Source organism: Sceloporus undulatus, unplaced genomic scaffold (genome assembly GCF_019175285.1).
Source record: "Sceloporus undulatus isolate JIND9_A2432 ecotype Alabama unplaced genomic scaffold, SceUnd_v1.1 scaffold_12, whole genome shotgun sequence".
NCBI lineage: Eukaryota > Metazoa > Chordata > Lepidosauria > Squamata > Phrynosomatidae > Sceloporus > Sceloporus undulatus.
In genome coordinates, this window is record NW_024802934.1 from 6,027,333 (window position 1) to 6,051,149 (window position 23,817).

The 23,817-nt window shown below is 36.8% G+C and overlaps 1 protein-coding gene across 3 annotated transcripts in view; it reads left to right on the top strand.

Annotated features, from left to right (window-relative positions):
- Positions 1–23,817, top strand: part of LOC121917208 (E3 ubiquitin-protein ligase CBL-B-like) — a 93,901-nt gene that overhangs the window by 48,382 nt on the left and 21,702 nt on the right. For all 3 annotated transcript variants that reach the window (XM_042442964.1, XM_042442965.1, XM_042442966.1), the window contains 7 exons: positions 6,749–6,905; positions 9,384–9,505; positions 11,324–11,461; positions 12,065–12,152; positions 13,898–14,029; positions 19,251–19,454; positions 22,021–22,206. In XM_042442964.1, the coding sequence (XP_042298898.1) occupies positions 6,749–6,905; positions 9,384–9,505; positions 11,324–11,461; positions 12,065–12,152; positions 13,898–14,029; positions 19,251–19,454; positions 22,021–22,206 (1,027 nt within the window). The remainder of the gene's footprint in view (positions 1–6,748; positions 6,906–9,383; positions 9,506–11,323; positions 11,462–12,064; positions 12,153–13,897; positions 14,030–19,250; positions 19,455–22,020; positions 22,207–23,817) is intronic.

The window sequence follows — 23,817 nt, forward strand, 5'->3', positions numbered from 1 at the left end:
GCCAGATGTTATAAACCAAACAAGATGAAACAACACAGTTGGAGATGTTAGACAGATGCCTGCGTGTTGTTTCAGTCCTTAGTAAATATGTTATGCTGGGGAGGATATCTTTTGCAGGCATTCAGTGAAAAAGGTGAAATGACCATGAACCTGATTTGTTAATCCATAAAATAGATTGCTTGTAGATTTAATTTTGAAATATGTATATGTGATGTAATTTAAAAAACAACAGCATACAACCCCCACCCCAAATAGTATGCTATTTGAGTGACAGGCTGGGACTTGGGAGTTCCAGGTTGTTCCAAGTCCTCTCAAAACCTTGAAACTCACTAGAAACCTTGGTCCACTCACTATCATTCAGTTATCATTCAACTTGATTCATTAATTGTCAGATAGTTGAGTCACTAACTGTGACCACAAGGATTCTTCCTGCCAATGCTCCAAGAAACATCCTTTGTCTCCTTGCTCCTGAGTCCTGACACTTGCCCCAGTTTCACCCTTAATATACTTTTTTATTAAAAGGATTGGAGATAGAGTTCCCAGTATCCTCCTCTGACTGGTGTGTTATCATTGGTAGCATGCTGTGTATTAGACTTTTATTATAAATTCATTTAGGGCCATTCGCTTCTTGAAACAAAGTAAACAATAACTTTATTTACAAGCAAGATCATATGGTTACAGGAGTACAGTGATTCAGTAGTTACGAGTCGTATGAATTCTGTTAAGGTTCCCTTGCCTGCATCCTAACCATCTATTCTCAAAACAGAAAGCTCTGAACTGTGCCTTAAACTGACACACTCAACCCTGATTTTGACTTGCTCTTCCCTGTTTATAGCCACTTCTTCAGCAGCCCCACCTTTACAGCCAGCCTGAATCCTGATTGACTGTTGGAGAAATCAACTCTGCCTAGTGACTCACCACACTGTTTGATCCAACACACACACAAAAGTTCTCCAGTGAAGGATTTTTGCTCCTTTGCTTGGTGAGGTCAGTGTAATTATCAAAAGTCTCATTGGCTGTATCTGCACTGCAGAAATAATGCAGTCTCACACCACATTAACTGCCATGGCTCAGTGCTATGGAATGTTGGGAATTGTAGTTTGTTGTAGTACCAGAGCTCTCTGACAGAGAAGGTTAGGTGTCTCACAAAACTACAATTCCTAGACTTCCATAGCACTGAACCATGGAGGTTAAAGTGTTATCAAACTGGATTATTTCTGCAATGTAGATGCACCTATTGTGGACAAAACAGACAGAGCTCCCTCTCTCCCGTTGTTAGCATCATCCAGCCAGGTTTCTGCAATGCAGGCCAGATCAGCATGTTCATCCAGAATCAAATGGTCTGTGGCTGTTGTCTTCCATTTACTGACCTGGCTTTCAGCAGCATCATTTTCAACATTGGTCTGTTTAAAAAAAAGCTGTACCAAGATATTTTAAATAGAGAGCAATCCGACAGCAAATAGAACCCTGTTACATTCTCCTTTATGATGTGGCTGCCAGCCAAGTCCATATCTCCCCCTTTCCTGTTTCCCTTTATCACTTTCCCTCTTGTGGAAACACATCCCTCTACCAACAGACAGAGACGTAGCCAAGGGGGGGTTCTTGGGGTCCGGACCCCCCCTTCCATTAGAAAAAAGAATGGTGTGTGCTGCTGCGCCGCCGTGCCCAAGCCCCATTATAATGGTGGCACTTAGTCTGGCCCCCCCCCCCCTTCCTAAAATCCTGGCTGCGTCCCTGCAACAGATAGCAACCCCAGAATTATTCAGCCATGCAAGGTAAATGTATCAAATAAACAGCAATATAGTATGTCCTGTTCCCCTTTCTCAGATAGGAGGACTAGCTATTGTTCTCATGTACCTTTAAGTGGCTTCCCCAAAGGGATAACCCTCAGTGATGTGCACCCCATTTGACAGTGACTTGGGTGACAAAAGACTTCTCTCTAGGAGGCCCAATTTTCATTAACCACATCCAAGTACTTCAATTTCTGACTCACAATCCATAAGCATAGCGTGGCAAGGAGGCCCTTTCTTGCAGTTTTGAAGTTCCACTGGTGCTATAACAGGCAGTAGCAACTGCTTGATGGCACACTTTCTTTCCTTTCACTATTAAGATGTTCGTAGGGAACATTCTCTCTTTGCAAGTTGTATTTTTCTTTCACGGTGCCAAAGCTGTGACTGATGGGGGGGGGGGGGGACAGAAAATGCTGATTCAGGGTCCATGGGCCTTTTCCAGCAAGAAGATATTTTGAATGACTGTGGCTGGGTCAATCTTCATCAGAAAAAAACAAAAACAACATAGCTGTTATATTCATCTAAGATGGTACAAACTGTTCCAGACATTGCCACCATCTGAGCACTCAGATGCATTATTAGATCAAGTATTACCTCCAGGCAGGGACCCTGTGTCCAATGGGAGTATAACCTTAACCAAAGCTGGTTACAAATCTGCCTTTCCTTTTAATCTAGTGTTGTCAAATTATGTCCCTCTAATCAGTACTTTGACTGGCAGTTCTCCAGAATATTTGGGGCTGTTAAGATCACATACTGCCTATTCCTTAAGGCTCTTTAACATATAAAGCTATGGGCTCCGTAATTTAGCTATGACCCCTCCTTAGTATCTGTTATTGGTTCCCAAAAGCCAAAGGCAAAGGTGATATCCAGCACCATATTCAGAGTATTTTGTCCCTGATCTCATTCCCATCCAACAGTGCAGGAAAATATTATGGTCTCTGGTAACAAGTATGGCATCTATGATGCCTTCACCAGTCTTCAGCTGCTATACAAGAAGCAAACCTATTAACAGATGAGAAATGCTATTTTGTTTTCTTTTGTTTTATTAACATGTTCTACTGGGTAGAAAAAAAGTTTCTAAAATGGATGTATAAACAGTAAATGAGGTATCTGGGGGTAACCGTGTTGGCCACATAGCAAATCCAGTAACATCCAAACAATGATATCTTCATTGGGACAACCAAAATGCACAATTACACATGCAAGTTTTCAAAGTCACACTGGCTTCTTCATCAGGCAAACAGGAAAAAGAAATTGAAGATGTTAGTCATAGGCCTGTATTTTCTGTTTCTGGTCTTAGCTGAGATGGTAGGGACCTTCTATCTGTGGCTACCTTGTCCAACAAAGTTAAAGCATTTTTTTCTAATATTGGTACTGACTAGCATGCTTTGCCTCTAAACTTTTCTTGATACAAAACACAAAGATTTCTTCAAACCTTTTCATTTAAAACCTTATAAATAAAAGTTCAAGTTAAAAAAGACCAGAAGTTAGTGATGTAAGTAGCAAATAAATTTTAAATGACTTGTGAGGAAAATACAGTCACATAGTAGATTATTTCCTACAAATGTAAAATGGTCATTCCTCAAGTTTCAGTTTCCCCAGTCAGGTTTACAATATGTACAGGTAGCTGTATTGATTATGATTAGGGCTAACAAGGTTCCTGTTTCATGCAAGATCTAAAAATATGACTTGAATGTGGTTTAGGATTATAGGTTACATTCATTTTCTCATATTGTTTCAGATCAATTGCATGACAGATAAATAATAATATTCCTCCCAGCATGAATTATCACTTCTCAGATTTATGATACAAAGCCAGTTTTTTTGGTGGCAGGGACATTTTCAGGAGGGAAGGCTGAAAGAGAGCAGTATGGAAAGAATCATTTAAGTATTTCTCTATTAATATGGTAGAGACTAACTAAGGTCTCTTAGTTAGATGATCCAGTTTGGGACTGCTTTAAATGCCCAGGCTCAGTGCTAGGGAATGTTGGGAATTGTTGTGGCAGCAGAGCTCTCTGACAGAGAAAGCTAAATATCACAAAACTATAGTTCCCAAAATTCCCTAGCATTGAGCCAGGGCAGTTAAATCGGTCTCAATCTGGTTTATTTCTACCATGTGTTTTGGACCTAAGAATTGAAATTAGTTTAATCAGAGCAGCAACTCTGTTCCTTAATGTAATCTTAAAATGCATCTTTCACAGTATTTGTGCTGTTCATTGTGGTTTCCTGTTTTTCATAAACAGAAGGTGCTACCTCTTCTAATGTGTCAGATTTCAGCCTACCACAACACTTGTGGATTTCTCAGTACATTCTTTCAATATTATGTAGAATGCTATTTCCCCAAGACTTGTGTGTTTGTGTGTATGTAGTAGTGAGCTAATCACAATTTTGGCTATTTGCAACAGACACAGAATCAAAATTCAGAATTGGTTAAACGTACACTAATCTTTCAGCCTAAACTTTGGGCAATGTTTTAAAGGTAGTTACAGTTTTATGTGGTATGTTGTAGAAAGAGGTAGATTTGAAAAAATAAAACACATTTCTTGTTAAGAAGACAGATTTATTTGAAGACAATTTTACAAGAGTTGCTAATAATAGCTGTTCAGATTTTAACCCTTTTGAAAATAATTCCAGGGTTAATTATTCCAGGGCTATTTATTTTTATTACCTGTTAATTATGACAAGTATTTTGATATGACCCTTCGACCATATTCCCTTACAAAAAAATACAGTATTCCAGCTGAGTGTGAGCTCCTGTGAACAGCTCCTGCGTGCCTGGAGGGTTGTTCATATTGTTGGAGATGGTTTTCATAGGTCTTGCTCACAAAAATATTATGAATCTTTCCTCAGAGGAGATCCATTATATTTAGCTATGCTCTTGTATAGTTATTTTAAATTTCCATTGGGTTAAAGGCACAAACCCTATTCAGGTTTTCAGAAGTGGCTTACATTGATGTATGGAGATATCCAGAACCAGAACTTTAGTTTTTCTGGGCTCTGACTTCTGTGGAGACCCAGAATTCATAAAATATGCTCTCCTCTTAAGCATTAAACGAAGAGTGGGAAGGGGAGAAAAATGGCAGCCCCTTTAAAACAGCTGGTTTTTATTTTAGCATGAACTTTTGTGGACATAAACCCACTTTTTGGATATAGTACTGACTGGTATTAAGACCTCAGGTATAAAGCATATTTATACAGTGGTAGAAGTGGGAAAGAATGTAATATTATCCAGAAAGATACAAATCATGTCCCTTGCCCTAAATGACTGGCAAGGATATTTAGTGTTGATATGTTAATACAATAAATCTGTTCAAATAATATGGAACTTGGTCATCTGCTTTTCCCCCCAATTCGCCATAGGGACAGGTGGAACTGAACCCCACAGATGGGAAGGGTCCATTGTACAGTTGTCCCTCTGTATCCACTGATTCACAGCTTGAAAATATTAAAAAATAAATAAATTCCGATAAACAAACCTTGATTTTGCCATTTAATATAAGTGAAACTATTTTACTATGCCTTTTTATTTAATGGGACAGGCATCCACTAATTTTGGTATCCACAGAGCATTTTAGAACCAAACCCCAAGGGCCCTCTGCATATGTAGTCTTTGTTAATACCTCTGATAATGGACTGGAATTTGTGAATATAATTCAATGCAGCTGTTTCTCTTTCCTGTCTTCCTTTACAATTTCCTTATTCAAGGAAACTGCAACCTGTCAATACTTTGCTGTATGTACAAGAAGGTTGAAAAGTTCTACAACTGGTTTTGGGGTATTGCTATTTCTAATGTCAAATCTGTGTCCATTAATTTTCTTGCATAGAGACTGTCTTGTGTGTCCAGTATAGAGTGTAGAGGACTATTGTAAGCATAGAAACATTTCAACTGAGAGAAATGTGTAATTTACATAGTTTTTTACCATCACCCCAAAGTGAATAGATTTTGGTTTCTACTCAAATAAGAAATCTGTTTAATCAAGGGCAAGGGAGGAGGAGACTTTGAAGTTCTTTTTAATCAGATCAAGGACAAGAAGAAGCTTCTTATGTACCCTGAAGTGAAACCTCCCAAACTCTTTCTTAGTCACTCATGGCCTTTTAGGGAGGCATTGAATTGGAGGGATTATAGGACCTCCTGTGTTCAGTAACAGGATGACAGTAATGTGTCAATATGGGAGAGAGTTCAAAGGTTTCAATGCTTTATATTTGAATATCTTTGCCTTGCCCAGTTTCCTTTAGTGAGCACTTAGTATATTGTTATTAAAGATACAGAGCAAGGGATCCACTGCACAGATATCATCCTCCATTACCTGAAAATGGAATATTCAGACAGACCATGCTATGTTCACCTTCTGCACTGGTTGGAAATATTTTCTGTCTCATTGAGTATTTCTTCTTGCTACATGGGATTCTCATCTGATAGATAAAATATATCTATAATGCATTCTGGTGAACTCTAACATTCACTGTTAGTATTTCTTACTGTTTAATCCAGTGGTTCTGACACAGTTGAAATTATCCCCCTCCCTTTGGGCTTCTTTCACTGTGGCACACTCTGAAAATGGAAATGGGAAACTATTCTGGTTAGCATGAAGAAAATCTAAAATGCCTGAAAACCAGAAGTAAATGAACAGAATGCAAAACAAAATGTCTCCAGAAGCAAAATCAGTTCAGAAATCATAAATGAAAATATATTTTAATTTTTAAAAAGGTAATAACCCCTTTCCCTACGTATAAAATAAATTTAAAAGCAGTTGACACCAATTTCCCACATTGATCATAAATGAGAATGTTGAATTCCAGATGATTTTTGATCTGTGTTTATCATGTTCCCTTTAGTAAAAATATGGTTCTTTAAGAGGTCCAATCAATACAGAAATGTCAATAGAACTCTACAGCATCATGAAAAATAAAATTGTGATTCAAACAACCCAAACCTATATTTTGCTTTCTTAATATAGAACCATAGTGCCTTGGAAGGTATTCCGACAGTGTCTGCATGAAGTACATCAGATAAGTTCTGGATTAGAAGCAATGGCTTTGAAATCTACCATTGATTTAACTTGCAATGACTACATTTCAATTTTTGAATTTGATATCTTCACAAGATTATTTCAGGTAACATATTCAAATTAATATACTATTGAATTTTGTTTTTCTGTATTGCTTTACAGCCAAGTGTATTTCATTTGAATCATATAAAAATTCTTCAGAGACATAACATATAATAGATAATATAATAGAATTATCAAGTCTGGAGAGACTCAAAAGGTAATCTAATCAAATATTTAGTAAAGTGGAAAATCCATAGGTAAAATGTCCCTGATAAATTTTTAAAACATGTGGCAGAGGTCTGTAAAATTTTGTGTACACATTATTTTTAAAGTTAGTTTGATGTAACTGACTGAGATGCCAGTCCTCCTCAGGAATGGTTGCTGTATCTCACTGTAAAGCTTTTATTTTCATGTGCAGTTAATAGTCTTGGTGAAAACAAAGGACCTTTGCCTCATTTTGTTAAAAAAAATCTCAGGAGGACCATAAGGTGTATTCATGTTGTCAGATCAGGAATAAAAGCTGAGGCTCTCTAAGAGTGAATGGTATTTGTCTTCACACTTTATTATTATATTCCATTTCATCTTGCACTTAGAGACAGTATATTCATAATTTGTTTTATACATTTCAGAATAAATAGCACAAGGGAGAAACGGGTACAAGAATATTCTCTTTTTAAGTTTGAGGGCAGGCTGCAGATAGACATATTAAATATCTGGTTAAGAGAGTTTGAAATAGGGCCTGCTTATTATTCTTGAATTTTTATACCTATAGAAAATAATCATAGCATATTTAGGCACATGCATGACTGCTGTGATCACTTACTTACCTCTACGTATAGTTAGATCTCATAGTCAGTAGGGATGTTATGTGTAAAGGGTGAAAATTTAAGAGTTTTGTTTAAATGTACAGTAGATTAAAACATTAAGATTGACTGTTGTCTTCCGGGGTCTTGATGGGTATCCTTCTCACATTCACCCCTCCATTTTATGACTTTCTTAGTACAGGGATTGTTCATGGGCATAATTTAATGACATAGAAGTTTATCACACTAGGAAGATCCCATTGAAAAATGGGATTTAAACTAGATTCAATTTAAAAACAAAAACAAAAAACCGCAAATGCAGGAAGTTTATCACACTGGATGACCCTCAAAGTGAAAGTGAAATAACGCAAAGGTAACTGAATGCAAAGCAGAGGGAACTGTCAGCTTTTTACTTTCTGGAAGTTCCGAAAGTAAAAAGCTGCCAGTTTTCTCTGCTTTGCATTCAGTTTAACTTTGCAGTATTTCACTTTAACTGTGACGTCATCTGATAAACTTCCCGCATTTGTAGGGTTTTTCCCCCCTTTAAATCTCTAAATCCCACTTTTCTTCAGGATCTCCCTAGTATGATAAATTCCATAGCCATGTTAGGTCCAAAATGAACTGCAGAAATAATCCAGTTTAAGACCACTTTAACTGTCCTTGTTCAATGCTAGGGAATTCTTGGAACTACAATTTTGTGAGACATTTAGCCTTCTGTGTCAGAGAGCTCTGGTGCCACAATAAATTACAATTCCCAGAATTCCATAGTATTGAGCTAAAGCAGTTACATGGTCACAAACTGGATTATTTCTACAGTGTGTTTTGGACCTTAGTCTGGAAAATCACTATGCAAAGGGATTTTGTAGCACCTTTGACACTAACTGAAAGAGATAGGTTGGTACTATGAACTTTCGTAGACTTAAGTCTACTTCCTCAGATGCATGGGGGCATAATTTATTCATGGACAGCTTTATACTAATAGTGTATATTTTAAAAATAGCTCTATTATATGTTGCAGTTGGAGCCAGTTTGGCATGTGATAGGCTGGAGTATTGGATCTGGAGCATAAAAACCTCATTTTAAAATCTTACTCCACCATGAAACTTGATAGATGACAATAAACCACTCACTGTTCATCAGTCTACAGATAATATTCCTGACAAATGGTTTATTAAGCCAGGACTGAGTATTATACTAACCTTTCCTTCGCTATACATCACCTTTGTGGGTTTAAATCACATTCCCTGTTACGATTTTTTTTTTTTAAATGAATGTATGGCTTAAATTAACTATAATAGAAGTGCTGGTGAGCCAGTGTGGTGTAGCTTAAGCATTGAACTACAATTCTGGAGACCAGGATTCAAATTCCCCACTCAGCCAAGAAAACCCACTGGGTGACCTTGAACAAGTCACACTCTTTCACCCTCAAAAGAAGGGAAAGTCAAACCCCCTCTGAACAAATATTGTCAAGAAAACCTCGTGATAGGTTTGCTTTAGGGTCAGAAATAAGTCAGAAATTATTTGAAGGCACACAACAACAACAAAGAAGACTGGTGATAGTGGAATTGGGTAGGAATCTGCAGGCACAGTGCTCATCCCTGGTTTACTAATCCATATTAAGGCAGGATCATTGCACCAAACTAACCTTGCATTTCAGCCTAAAGAGTGCAGGTATATGACTGTGTCTTCAGAGGAGGGCTGAGGCAAATACTATACTATTTTCCCCACTTTCTGTTTAGCCTTGGAGTTCAATATTGAGAAACTGGAACTTCTTAGCTGTGACACATCCTGGATATATGGCATTTCTGACTTATGATGAAGTTAAAGCACGATTACAGAAATACAGCACTAAACCCGGAAGGTAATATGTTTTAACTGAAATATTATTAGAAACACACCATTTGGCCTGAGTATTCATTTTACTATAATGTGAACATTAACCATAGTTGAGGCATTGAAGAACCAAATTCTTGTGTTGCATTTATTTATTTATTTTGATAGCTTGACTCAAAATGCTTTTTTCCAAAAAATCTGATGCACTTAAGAAAAATAGTAAAGTTTAATGAATATGGACTTCGGTGAGTTGTTGAGCCTTATAGATTTGTTGCTCCCAGATTTTTAAGCTTTCCTGCAAAACCACAAACTGCTTTTTAAAAAGATCACGTTTTTAATAGGAACTATGCGCCCCATAAGTACAAGTACAAGTATAAAAGCACATTTTACTTCATTGATGTGCTTTTAACTTATTTCTGTGTTCTTGTTTGTTTGTTTTTATATAGCCTATCTCTGCGTTTTCAGAGCACCACCAATTCATTTTCTTCACTTCATGCTATTGACCCCAGAACAAAATAAACTCTGTAGATGTCTTGTTTGGAATATACCCTAAATAAATTCTATAAAAGATCTGCATTCTGTCTTTTGTTCTTAAAAAAATTCTTAATGTTGACCTTATACTGACTTAGTTCAAACACAGTGTTAAGCCATGGTTTGTTTAGCTGTACAACTAAGACTGTTCTAATGGGGCTATATCCAAGTTTAATTCCAACTAGAGAATACTCATTGAAATCTGTAGGATGTATGTGGGTGGTAAGATGTCTCATTCATATTTTAAGGTCTGTTTTTGTGATTATCACCTATCCAAGTAACCTGTGCACATCCTTGAGCTGTACAGATTGAAAAGTATACATTATGACTGGATAATCTGGAGCAAAAGTTCCACATACTGTGTCTGTATCAACATTAATGTCCAAGTCATCATGGATCTCAGCAATTTTATTTGCAAAGTACAGTTGGCACTCCACATTTGTATGGGTCAGGGGTGCAGGATCCCTCCAAAAGTGGAAAGCGCACGAATAGAGTTGCAGTGGGCAACCTTCTGCTTCAGGCTCCTGTGTGAGTATGCTCAGAACAACCTCAGACATTGAGAGGAAGGAGCACCAGCCATCATTGCCGCTGACACCAACCACCTTTTGAAGCTGAAGTCTGCTGTATGAATGTCCACAGAACAGCTTTGGGAGGGGGGAGCACCAGCTTTTGCTGCCGTTCCTGCCAATCTCATTCCGAAGACTTGAAGCTGCTGTGCAAATATGCTTGAGACAAGTTCAGTCTTTGGAAGGGAGGAATGGCAGCGATCGCTGGTGCTTCCCCTCCAAATACTGAGGCTGTTCTGTGCACATCCATATAGCACCTCAGATGTCAGGAGAGGGTTGGTAGCAGTGGTGACACCAGTGTTTGAGGTTGTTCTGTGCACAGAAACTTCAGGCTTTGGGAAGTGGTTGGTGGCAGCAGCAACTGTCCCTGGTGCTCCCCCTCCTGAAGCCAAAAGCTGTTGTATGAATGTCCACAAGGCAGCCTCAGGCTTTGGGGAGCAGCGAGTGTAGTTGGGCTGTGAATAATCAAATTTATGGATGAATAAACTCATTAATAATCGAATCTGTGGATGTCAAACCAAGCAAATGTGGAGGGCTGATTGTACTGCGCAAATGGTTATTAATAAACTATTGTATGGTCTGATTTATCTTCTTACGGACAAGAGTAGAAAGACATGTGACCACCTTGGTTATGGAAGTCATAATCTAAAAACATGTGGAAGGCCACAGTTGCCCAGCCCTGGTCCAGATACATCCCTTAATGTCTCCTTTTCCTTCATTAAGTATAGTTTTGTGTCTTTGGTTTACAGCTACATTTTCAGGTTAAGTTGCACTCGACTAGGGCAATGGGCCATTGGATATGTCACTGGCGATGGAAATATTTTACAGACTATACCTCACAATAAGCCTTTATTTCAAGCTCTGATTGATGGCAGCCGGGAAGGATTGTGAGTAAAATGTTTATTACTTCACATGTAGGAAAACTGACTATGATGCATGGAGTGCAATTAAGGGTAGGGGTTGATCTAGTTATAATTCTTCAAGTAAGAGTATAAAGCAGGAAAACAATGAGTATTTTTTGTGCCCTAAATTTAGGTGAGGTAGAATTTAGGTTCAGCCAGTAGTGAAGTGGAAATAGAGTTGGAAAGTGGGATTCAATAGGTAGTAGCTATATAATAATAATAATAATAATAATAATAATAATAATAATAATAATAATAATAATAATAATCTGCTTAATCTCAGGGAAACCAAGCAGATTACAGCAGTAAAATAACATGCAATTAAAATATGAAATAAATACTGCTCTTGGAATGATGAGCAGAACTGTAATAAATGATCAGAAGTGAAACATTTGGAACTGTCTTTTCACCTTACCTTAGTAGCATGTAGGGAAAATGTTTCATGAGACAGAGTCATCTAAAAATCACTAGCTTTTTGTTTCCAAAAGGTGTTAACAGTTTGATCATATCGTGAATACTGAAATGCACACATTGACTCTAGTTACAAATTGTGAGAATTAAAACAACCAATGTTTATTTGTAATCCAGCTATCTCTACCCAGATGGACGGAGTTATAATCCTGATTTGACAGGACTATGTGAACCCACCCCACATGATCACATAAAGGTTACACAGGTATGTTGCATATTATCATTTGGAATAAAATCATTAACCAGTAAAAACATAAATAATATGTTTAAATCCAAAATTTTCAAGAAGTTACTCATAAAATCTACATGCTTTTCAAATGTATTCAGAACTCTTTGCATATCAAAGGAATAGGCCATCATCCAGGTTGGTGAAAAAGAATGGGAGAAAAAGGTCTTTTAGAAGGATGCTCTGAAAAAGTATTTAGTACATTAAATATCTCTATTCGGTAAGGCTCTGATTGAGCGAACATGCTAATAATTTTTCATACAAGCCATCATGAATAATTAAACTCTTATTTAACTTTCTAGCTGTTTCAGTTTGTTTTATTTCAAAACCTGGAAATAATACCTGGATGCTTGGAACAATGTTAACATTTTATTTGACTTTTAACAATGTAATGTAGTACTAATTCTGTGACAATTTTTATCAAAGTGAATGACGGTTCTAGGATTTTCTTGAGTAATCTTGTGTGATAAGACTTGGGGTGATCTTCTGTCCCTGTACAAACCATTGGTGGTTTTGGCAACTTGATTAGGGTGGATTGTTTTTCTATACTTCTCTTGTAGAGTTTCTAATATTAAGGTTGCAGTTCTGCATGTGATTTTAATTAATATTATTTTTGGCTTCTTATTGTGAAAAGGAATGCAAAGTATTTTTACCATTAATGAAAAGTTGTTGAAGCACAAAATAAACTAATGTAATGGTGCTTCTTTGTGTAATACGCAAAATCATTCCGTACTTCTTTCAGTAAGGTACACTATATTCTCTTTTTCATTTTTTGTTGATTACTGACAAAAAAACTGGCACCTAGATTTTAAACGTTAAATGAGACAGGAGATAAAATCCTTTGAAAGTAAACATATATTGTGTTGGGATACTATCGCTCATTAAACATCTTTGATTCATATTTTACATGCTGAAAAGATAGCCGTTGTAATTAAGGAAGAGCAGAACTCAAAGGCAAGATTTTGTGAGAAGAGTAAAATGTAAATTAGTCTGAAAATTTTCAGAAAAGTAATTTAGTTCTGAGTCTTTACTTTATTTCACCTTGATATATAGGAAGAAACGAACACTAGAATTCCATTTGATCTCACTGCTCACAGTCCTGCCATATGTGTATGTACTTTACTGTATGTATCTGTAAATGAGGATACTTCTAATGAAGTAGACCATGTAGTCCATAAGAGTTTAATCCTTACTTATTTCTTTTATCTTCATAACCCAAGACTTTGTTAGCAATGGTTTTTTTCCCCCTGTGTATAGTATATGTACGGAACTGCATATAAAAGAACTTTATGTCATGTTTTACCACATCAGTGGGGTAATGCAGACCAGCCGCTTGGAGTGTGGCCACTCCAGCATTGGTCAGATCCCAATTGATGTGGGATCACAGCAACTAGATGCTGTGGTCCCAAAGCTGACCGCTGCCCCACCGCTGAACAGGCCACGGGCAAAGAACAGCTTTTCACCGCTTCCTTTTGCAGCTAGCTTTTCCTGGACGGATGTGCTCTCCACGTAGCTTCCAGCCATTCTGGAGGCGTGCAAAGCCCCACTTTACTGCCTGTCTGTTTAGGGTCGGTGTTTGCAAAAAATGTATGGTCCCAGTCGTGTACTTTATTGCTTAGAAAACAGAAGCTGGGCTGTCAACAGTTCTTACATTTATTACATTTATTAAACTTAACATCCTGTAATAGTGGTATGACTAGTAACTACAGTAGTCTCATTTTCAGGAACAATATGAATTGTACTGTGAAATGGGTTCCACATTCCAACTTTGCAAAATTTGTGCTGAAAATGATAAAGATGTGAAGATTGAACCTTGTGGGCATCTGATGTGTACATCTTGCCTTACAGCATGGCAGGTAGGTTGCCTTTCCTTTAAAACAAAAACTAATATATATGTACATTGTCACAGTTAATACATAAGATTTGAGATTCTGTACTAGGAGGAAAGAAGGATATAAACAAACAAACAAACAAAAACAATAATTATTTTTGCTGTATTTATTTTACTGGTGTCTTTTGCAATTTTTTCTTATATTGGAAGATAAATGCAGACTCCCTTAGGTTGTTGTCTAGATTCATGAGCTAAGTACAAGCTACTGAGAATTATTAACACAAATGCTGTTTGATTATGGATGCTCAGCCATGTGAATTAGAAGGATGAATACTTTCTTTAATAATAAGCAAATAGTTGTGGATAGCAGGGCAGGGAGTATGGATAGCTAAATAGGTGATATTTTATAGGCCTGCATTCTTCAAGAACACTTTATAAATTAGGAATGGGTAGAAATCCAAGAAATTAAAGTGCAAGTTCAAACCAAGGGCAGGGATGCTCTATGGAGAAAAAAAGAATATAACACCGGAACAAGAAGAAATAAAAGGATGCTGGAGGCAATACACAGAAGGGTTATACAAAAGAGATGAGGGAATGAATGATATTTGGAATGAGGAACCATATGAAGATGAACCCCAAATTCTAAGAAGTGAAGTGGAATCTGCAATAAAGGAAATGGGAAAAAATAAATCACCAGGAACAGATGATGTCCCAATTGAACTGCAATTTTAATGCTAACTGAAATATGCCAACAAATATGGAAAACAAAGCAGTGGCCACCAGACTGGAAATGCTTGATATACATACCAATCCACAAGAAAGGAGATACAAAAGACTGCAGCAACTATAGGACACTAATCTCATATGCTCAAAATTCTGCATCATAGACTCCAAACATACAGAGAGAGAAATTCCAGAGGTGCAAGCAGGATTCAGAAAATGAAGGGGCACTAGGAACCACACTGCAAACATGGGATGGCTAATGGACTACACCAAATATTTCCAAAAAAGAATCAGCATGTTTTTCATAGACTACAGCAAAGCATTTGACTGTATAGATCACAAAAAAAAATTGAAATACACTGAAAGACATGGGTGTGCCACTATATCTGATAGTCCTGTTGAGGAATTTGTACCAAGGACAGGAAGCCACCGTCAGAACAGAATTTGGGGAAACAGAGTGGTTCCCAATAGGCAAAGGAGTCAAGCAAGGCTGCATACTATCACCTTACTTGTTTTACTTATATGCTGAAAACATCATAAGAAAAGAAGAATTAGAATCAGAAAAAGGAAGAGTGAAGATAGGAGGAAGCAACATTAACAGCCTAAGATACGTGGACAACACCATAATACTATCAGAAAACATTCAAGAATTGAAGCAGTTAATAAGGAAGGTCAAAGATGAAAGTGCAAAGGCATGTCTTATGCTGAACATAAAAAAAGCTAAAATAATGACCACAGAAGAAATACACAAATTTAATCTACGCAGCGAAGAAATTAAAATAAAGAAATCCCATATCTAGGTTCAAACATTGACCAGAATGGAAACTGCAGCCAGGAAATAAGAAGAAGACTGGGAATGGGAAGGGCAGCTATGAAAGAACTGGAAAAGGTACTGAAGAGCAAAGACATACAACTGAGCATGAAAGTCACAATCATTCAGGCCATTGTATTCCCAATTATCATGTACGGATGTGAGAGCTAGACAGTAACAGAAGCAAGCAGAAAGAAAATCAGCTCATTTGAAATGTGGTGCTGGAGTACTTAGGATACCATGGACAGCCAAGAAAACAAATGGGTTCTTGAACAGATCTGACCACGTCTCTTCCTTTGAAGCTAAGATGATCAATTTGAGACTATCGTACTTTGACCACATAATGAGAAGGTAGTGGTCACTAGAAAAAACAATAATGCTAGGAAAGTTAGGGGGTAGAAGAAAGAGAGGAAGACCACAAGCCAGATTTATAGACTCAGGGGGGTTATGGGCAGGAGCTTGCAGGATCTGGGCAAGGCAGTGGAGGATAGGGATTCTTGGAGATATCTCATCCACAGTGTTGCCATGAGGCGGAACCAACTCGAGGGCAGCTAATAACAACAAGGGGAAAGGATGTGTGGTTTCGGTATTGAGAGAGGAAAGATATCCCCAGATAAGGGAATCAGTACTCCTAGGAATTCATTTATAATTCAGCAAGCAATAAAGGTCTAGGCCTAGACAAAAATTTGCATTCATGTACAGTGTACCCTTGTTATATGCTGGGGTTTGATTCCAACACACACACACCCCGTGTATAACAAAATCTGTGGATGCTCAAGTCCCATTAAATCTAATGATATAGCAAAATGGTGTCCCTTATAAACAATGGAAAATCAAGGTTTGATATTTGAAATTTATACTTTTTTTTAACATTTTCAAACCGTGGATGCTTGAATCTATGTATAAGAAATCCGTGTATAAGAAGGGCTGACTGTACTATGAACATATCTTTCCATTCCCTCTTGCAATCAGAGGAATTAGGTACTTGCATGCTGAGAAAAATAATAGAAATAATGGGTATTTTTTTAAAAAAAATGTCTCTTCTTCCTTTCAACAGTAGGGTCTGCGTGCTCTGTGGGGTCTTTTTGAGGAACAGCTGTAAAAACAACCATGGAAGAAAATATGCAGTTAATTGCATACAGTACTATCTTTTTCTATGTGTCACTGGAGTGAAAGAATCTGGCCCAAGCAAAACACTATTTTTTTTCCAATCCAAAGTGTAACCCTTTACCAAATGAACTGTAATGAAAAATTGAGTGTTGGGCTTTTTCTTCCATTAGCAGTCACATTTTCTGTTTAATCAAACTTCATTGCAAATTTAACTTCTGTACAATTAATGTGTCGATGAAAGGAACATACTGTAGCAGTGTCAGTTGCTACTTGCCAGTGGTTAGAGTTTAATTGCTGTCATAATGGCTCATTAGACATGCCTAAAGAGGAATTGCCTGTGCTTTTTGCTCATAGTGAAACATCTGTGTTGCTTAATAAAATAAGTTATGCCAAATCTTCAGTGAATTCTGATTTTGAGTATTTTTTAACTGAAGGTCAGTTTTATTTATACAATTTTCTTTGCTATAGGAAAGATTTGAGGGTTTTTTTTTTGCGGGGTCATAGGGAAAAAGAAAAATACAAATAAATGCTTAAAGAAATATATTAGTTAATTCAAAGGATTTTATTCTGTAAAATAGTGATTTATTTCACTTTTGTATATTATTGTGATGTATTATATTTTATATTATCTTATATTTAATATTATGAATTATTATATGATTAATTCTATGTGTATGTAACAATGTAGCATTTTTTAAAAAAAAATCCTGCACACATTTATATAGAGTCAAGGGTAATTTTAAAACATGAGGCAGGAATCTACAAACACATTGACAAGGTTGCCAGTAGCAACCATATCTGTTAATCTGGCCTGTGTCTGCCCTTAGCACAAAGTGAGAGTTAGGGTGCAACTTGTCTTGTGGCTTTAGGCTTTGCTTTGGAAGCATCCCCTATGCATGAAAAACTCCGTACTTCACTTGTGCAAATGGGATTGCAACACCACATACTTTGTTTATCTACTGAGGTCAGAAAGAACCTTGAAAATCCTCCTGTATTTAGCTTCCTTTATCAGGTTTAGGCAATTGGCAAGTATAAATTAATATTTAATAAAATGTATGTCCTGCCCAATATCATGAAATCTCAGATTAACATAGAGTAAAATAAATTTAGCCATTTTAAAGCAATTTAAACAAGTAAAAAATAATGTAAGCAAACTAAATGCATATTAAACTTTTGACGAGTTTAAAGAAGACTGTTTAAAACCAGTTGAGACAGATTTAAGGCAACTCAAACCATACACATGTGCAGATTTGGATGAAAAAATTTAGTAACAAGCTATGTTTTTATTTGGATGCCCAATTAGACCTCTGAGGAGAACTTGTTCCACAACTGAGTGCCAGAGCAAAAAAGTCTCTTTTCTATGTCTTCCTAAAACGTTTTGCCTGGTGGGACAAAGAAATGCAGACCCATTCTCAGTCAGGTATATATAGGGAGAAGCTTTCCCTCACATAGCATGTTCCCAACTCAAATAAAATATATATACTGGAAGCCAATTGAACTCTTTTCAGGCCAGTGTTACATGATTTCTATACAATGTTCTGTTGAACAGTCTAGTTACTATATTTTACACTAGCTGCTATTTCTGAGTTGCCTTCAAAGGAGCATGTTGTAGACTAATTGGGAAATTACTAGCACAGGAACTATTGTGGCTAGGTTGTCTCTGTCCAAGAAAGGTGATAGCTATCAGACCAGCTAAAGCTGGTATAAAGCACTCTCAGCAGTGGAGTCTGCCTGAGCCTCCAGTGACATATGGATGTTAGAATACTCGCAGGCTAAATCAGCAGCTTAAATTTAGGAGAGGGGCATTATCTCTAGAACCAGAAACTCCCTACAATCCAGCTCCTCTGTGTCAGATTCCTCAGACTTCAGAGGGTCAAAGTTACAACATGTTCTTTCAAGAGGAGTGCAATCTCATATTTCTCTAGGCAAAGTGTAGAAGGCTATCATAGAAAGCAAGGATTTTCTTCGTCTCCACTAAGGTAGTCAGAAATCAAGAAAAAGCAAGTGTCTCTGCAACTCAGTCAAACCTTTCATAAAATGCTGTGTGACATTATGCCTCTCTTTGAAGATAAGTCTTATCTCACCTGCTTGGGTGTGGGTAAGAAGACAAAGACTTAAGTGTGTGCTGTTACTTATTCAAATGAATTGCAGATTAATTGTGGAAATGCTGTACTACATCTTCTCCTTGCATTCTAATACTGCTTAGAGGGCTCAAGGAAGAAGAGAGCTGTTGCTTCATCGCCACAAGAGCTTTGAATAAAGTTGTGTGCTTTTCAAGTCATTCCCAACTTATGGCTGCCCCAAGGATATCCTCATATGAAAAGTTCTTGACCTATTTTCTTGGAATTCTTCCAAATAGAAAATGTTCCCTTTATGCACAGTGTTGTAAAGATGCCAGGAAGAACCAAGGCAAACTATATTTAAATAATATATGTATTCAAATGGGTTTTCTTATATTTTCATTTTTACTTTTAATATGATTTTAAAGAATATTTTGTCTGGTGTAATGTTAGAATATTTCCTTTAGATCTTTTACAGATTCAAATATACTTAGAAATAAAATTGTGCTCAATAATTTAAAAGACCTGTTTTTCTCACACAGGAGTCTGATGGTCAAGGATGTCCTTTCTGCCGCTGTGAAATCAAAGGGACAGAACCCATAATTGTAGACCCCTTTGATCCCAGGGATGAAAACACAAGGTGCTGCAGCATTATGGATAGTTTTGGTATACCCATGCTTGACTTGGATGATGATGATGACAGAGAAGAATCTTTAATGATGAATCGACTGGCATCTGTGCGAAAGGTGCATATTTCTATTCAAACGTTAACAGGTTTACTCTTTTATATTTATTGTTTTTATGTACAGCGCTATATAAATACAGAATAATAATAATATTTGCCAAGCGTGTGTTATATGAAATCATTTTGGTCCATGGATTATGATAGAACCTGACAAATAAGAACAAGAATCACTTTAATTCAGCAGTCTGTTTGTAAGCACCAACCAGAAGATGGAATAAGTGCTCTTCACCTTTGCCTTTATACCAACAGGTATTTCATTTTGCTGTTGTGGCTTATTTTAAGGGCATTTTTCTAGAGATCTAATAAGCCTTTCAAAGTTAGTGTCACGTTACCTCTTGCCATCAGCTGCCATAACTTACATGTTGTGTAGAGAACTACTTTCTCTTATGTGCTATGAATTTATTACCAATTAGTTTCATATAATTGCCTCTATATTCTAGTATTATTGGCCCCTTATCCAAGTTCTAGTGCTAAGGCTCCAATCACTTCGCCCTTCTGCTGTTAAAACACCTTTCTGGGACTGGTTTTGGGGCCTCACTATCACACATAAAATGCACAGGTGGATGTGTTGATCATTAATTGAGTGTGATAATGCATGATTGGAGCTCCTTATTAATTACTAAATTATAACAGACATAAAATAAAACCAGTAAAGTTTTATTATGTAACAAGCAATTTAAAACTTGAACTCTCTAAACTCTTGTCACTCTCAGATTCTCTCAGGTTTTATTCAGATCTTTTAAATTCCTTTCTTCCTAACCGTTCCTGTCTCTATTTCTACCTGGCCCTATCTGACTTTTTGATAAACATTGATATTCTTTCATCCCTACCCCTACCCCTTACATTCCATGACCTGTGATGACTGGCTGTGTCTCAAGTTCTCCAAACTCCTCTCCTCAGAAGCATAATCCCTAGCATTTCATATCAGAGGCATACTACCTCTCATACCAAAAGTAGCATAGTACCTTTTAGATTCCACTAATAGTCTAATCTCTATGAATTTATCTAGCCTTCTATTTAGGTCATCCATCTTGGTGATCATTACTATACCTTGCAGTTAGAAATTCCATGGTTTAATTATGCACTGTATAAGATTGTATTTCACAGAGAAATGTTCCTGGCCTGACTCTCCCGTTATGGCATTGGATGACCCTTGATTTTAGTTTTATGAAAAAGGAAGAAAAAATTATTCCTATTCTCCACAATGTGCGTAATGTTATTTACCTCATATCATTCCTGGTTATGTTATGGGTTTTTTCTGAGTAGGAATGCCCCTGATTTCCAAACTTTTTCTCATAATAAAACTGTTCCAGCACTATGGTAATGGGGGGGGGGGGGGGCTTTTGCTACTTATTGCAGAAACAACATTGTTTCTGATATGTAATAAAATATTCTCTCAAAAATATGTGGAGCTGTGAGCCAAAGAGTGATTCACATTTCCAAATTTCTTTATTTAAAAAAAGAACTATTACTGGTTGTACTTTAAACCTGGAAAAAGCACATTATTTATTTATTTATTTATTTATTAGAGTACTTATACCTCGCCCTTCAGCCCTAAAAGCTATCAGAATTGAATTGAAATTTTGAATTGAAAATGTGCAGATTTGGTGCGTGTTCACTCACAAATTAGAGCCTAACCTGTCTTGAATAGTCTGTCATACCTGTTATCTGTTAGAAGTGCATTTAATGTAATACGTAGTTGAAATGATTGCTTTCAATCATTTGAATGGAAACTTAATTTGGACATAACAATCCTAATTATTATTTTCTAGTGAACAACTCAGAATTAGTCAGCTACTCTGTAAATTAATACCTTAAGATTTATTTTAAAAAGCCTAAACCTAACTAGAAAGGTTAAATTCTCCCAAATTATGCATTACTGCAGTGGCCACAGTATAAATTGCAGATTGATTGTTCAATTATTGATTGTTCAGAGGAGGGGCCCTTTACTGTGACAGCAAACTACGAAGTAATAAGAACAATACTAGTTTTTCATATGTACAGTAGTTTGAGAGCTCGGGGTGGGGTAGAGAACATTTAGTTGGCATGCTTTCTGAACTATGTGAGAAGTACTTTATCTAGGAGTATCTTTATTCCTCTGATTTACTGATGACTGCTCAGTTAATGCAAAACTGATTCTCACTAAGATAATCAGGCAAAATATTAAGAAGTACAGACTAAGTGGAGAAAAAAAGTTCTCTGGTATCTACATAACTTCGAGGTGATATGGACAGGAGGGTTCTGTAGATATTCAAAGAATGCTCTAGCAGATTCAGTGATGTGTTTTAGGTTTCAGTAGGAGTAACATCAAGGAATATGTATAATATAATATATAATAATATAATAATAGTAACATAAGCTTATTTTTCAAGTTATACTGATACTAACATAAGTTTATTTTTCCAGTTTTGAAAACATTAGTAAGCTATGACTTCTTTCCATAGTAAAAAATGTTCTCTGTCACAGCTGATAGGTGTCTTGAATCAGAACTTGCAATCTTGGATTCTCATTAACCCATGAAAATTACATACTGTATTTGTAGCCCTTATGAATACTTTACATTGCAGTGTAATGAAAGACAGAATTCCCCTGTGACATCCCCAGGATCTTCTCCACTTGCTCAAAGAAGAAAACCTCTTCCTGATCCCCTGCAAGGGCCTCATCTTAGCCTCCCACCAGTGCCTCCTCGACTAGACCTAATTCAGAAGGGAGCTGCTCGATCACCTTGTGCCAGCCCTGCTAGTTCACCAAAGGTAAGTCCAATATAGGAATGCCATTTCCATTTTTAACATTCTCTTCTGAGATAAGATTCAAAATGTTCATATGTGTGATGCCTACAGCACTGGGGACACTAAGAGATTATCATGCTCTCATTTGCACATTAGCCCTTCTCACAAACAAATGTTAGGAGCAGGCTACAATGTATCTATGGAACAGAACGGTGAGGCAATAGATTGAGTTTTGTAATAAGGATGAAGAGGAACAGATTAATTATCCTTTTGGTTTGGTCTAAATGTATCTATTTTTATCTTTTAGATTTTTAGCAACAAAGAACATTCATGAAGTACTGAACTTCACAATTCAAATCAAATACAAATAACCCAGAGACCTTGAAGTTCAATATTGCTGTTAGTAGATCCGTAGCAATTGCCTCTGTATTCCCTTTGGGTATTGGTTCTAGTTACTATTCAGTCACACTGTTTCATATTGTTTGATGGTTGACCTCTTACTTGCTCTTCTTTATTTTTCTTGTTTGGATGCTATGCTTTGGTATTGTAATTTCCCTTCAAAGTCAGCTACTGTTTCTTGGCCTTCTCTGCTTTTTCCCCATTTTATCAACCATCATCCAATCAATTTGTTCTCCTTTATTTCCCATGTTATATTCACCAATGTAGTATCCTGCCTCTGTAGAATCATGGGTCACAATGAATATTCCTGTGTGCATGTTGTTTATTTTATTTGCTAAAGTATTTCTATCCCATTTATATCTGAAGATCTCAGATCACGGAGAGCCAATCTAACAAGTTAGGTTTATGTAAAATAAATGCATAACAAAACAAAACCTGCAAACCAGTAAATAAAACAAAAATTCATGATGGTTAAGCATTTGAGTGGGTAGCCAAGCAAAATAAGGCTTGTGTCTATCCATCTTCCAAGAGGTAGACATTCTTCACTTCAGAGTCTCATATGTTTGATAAAAAAAAAGAAGAAATCAGCTTCTTAATTTCAATCTTTTCACAATTATAACACATTCTGGATTGTGCTTCCTCAGCATTTCATCTCAAAATAAAGACAGAAATGAGAATTGAGAAGTCCTCTGGGAAGAACATGACAAATGCAATTTTCTTTTCCTGGGTTCTTTAATTTTGTAGATAGACAATATAGCCTTGCTGGTTTCACGTTGAGTTTCATACAAAGTTGGCATGACAATAAATTTTACAACAAACCTGAGACTGCCTACAATGCTACGTTAAATAACTTCCAAGTATAATTGCAGAATACTGGAATGTAAGTTAGACCTTGGCAGAAGCTGGCATTACTAGGAATTTAATCTAGGTTCCCTTCATCTTGTAATATTGTAATGCTTTGTGTGTGTGTTTGCACCCTCAAGCCTTCAAGTTGACTGTTGGCTAATAGCAACCTGATGAATTGCATAGGGTTTTCTTAGGGAAGGAATACTCAGAGGTGGTTTTGCCAGTTCCTTCTACTGAAATATGGCCTACATCACGTGGTTTCTTGCTGGTCTTCCAGTCAAATTATAGCTAGGCTGACTCTGCTTAGTTTCCAAGATTAGAGGGCACCGGTGTCTTTAGGGTATTTTAGCCAGGTGTTATGCTTTGCTACCACTTAAAAATAACAAAATA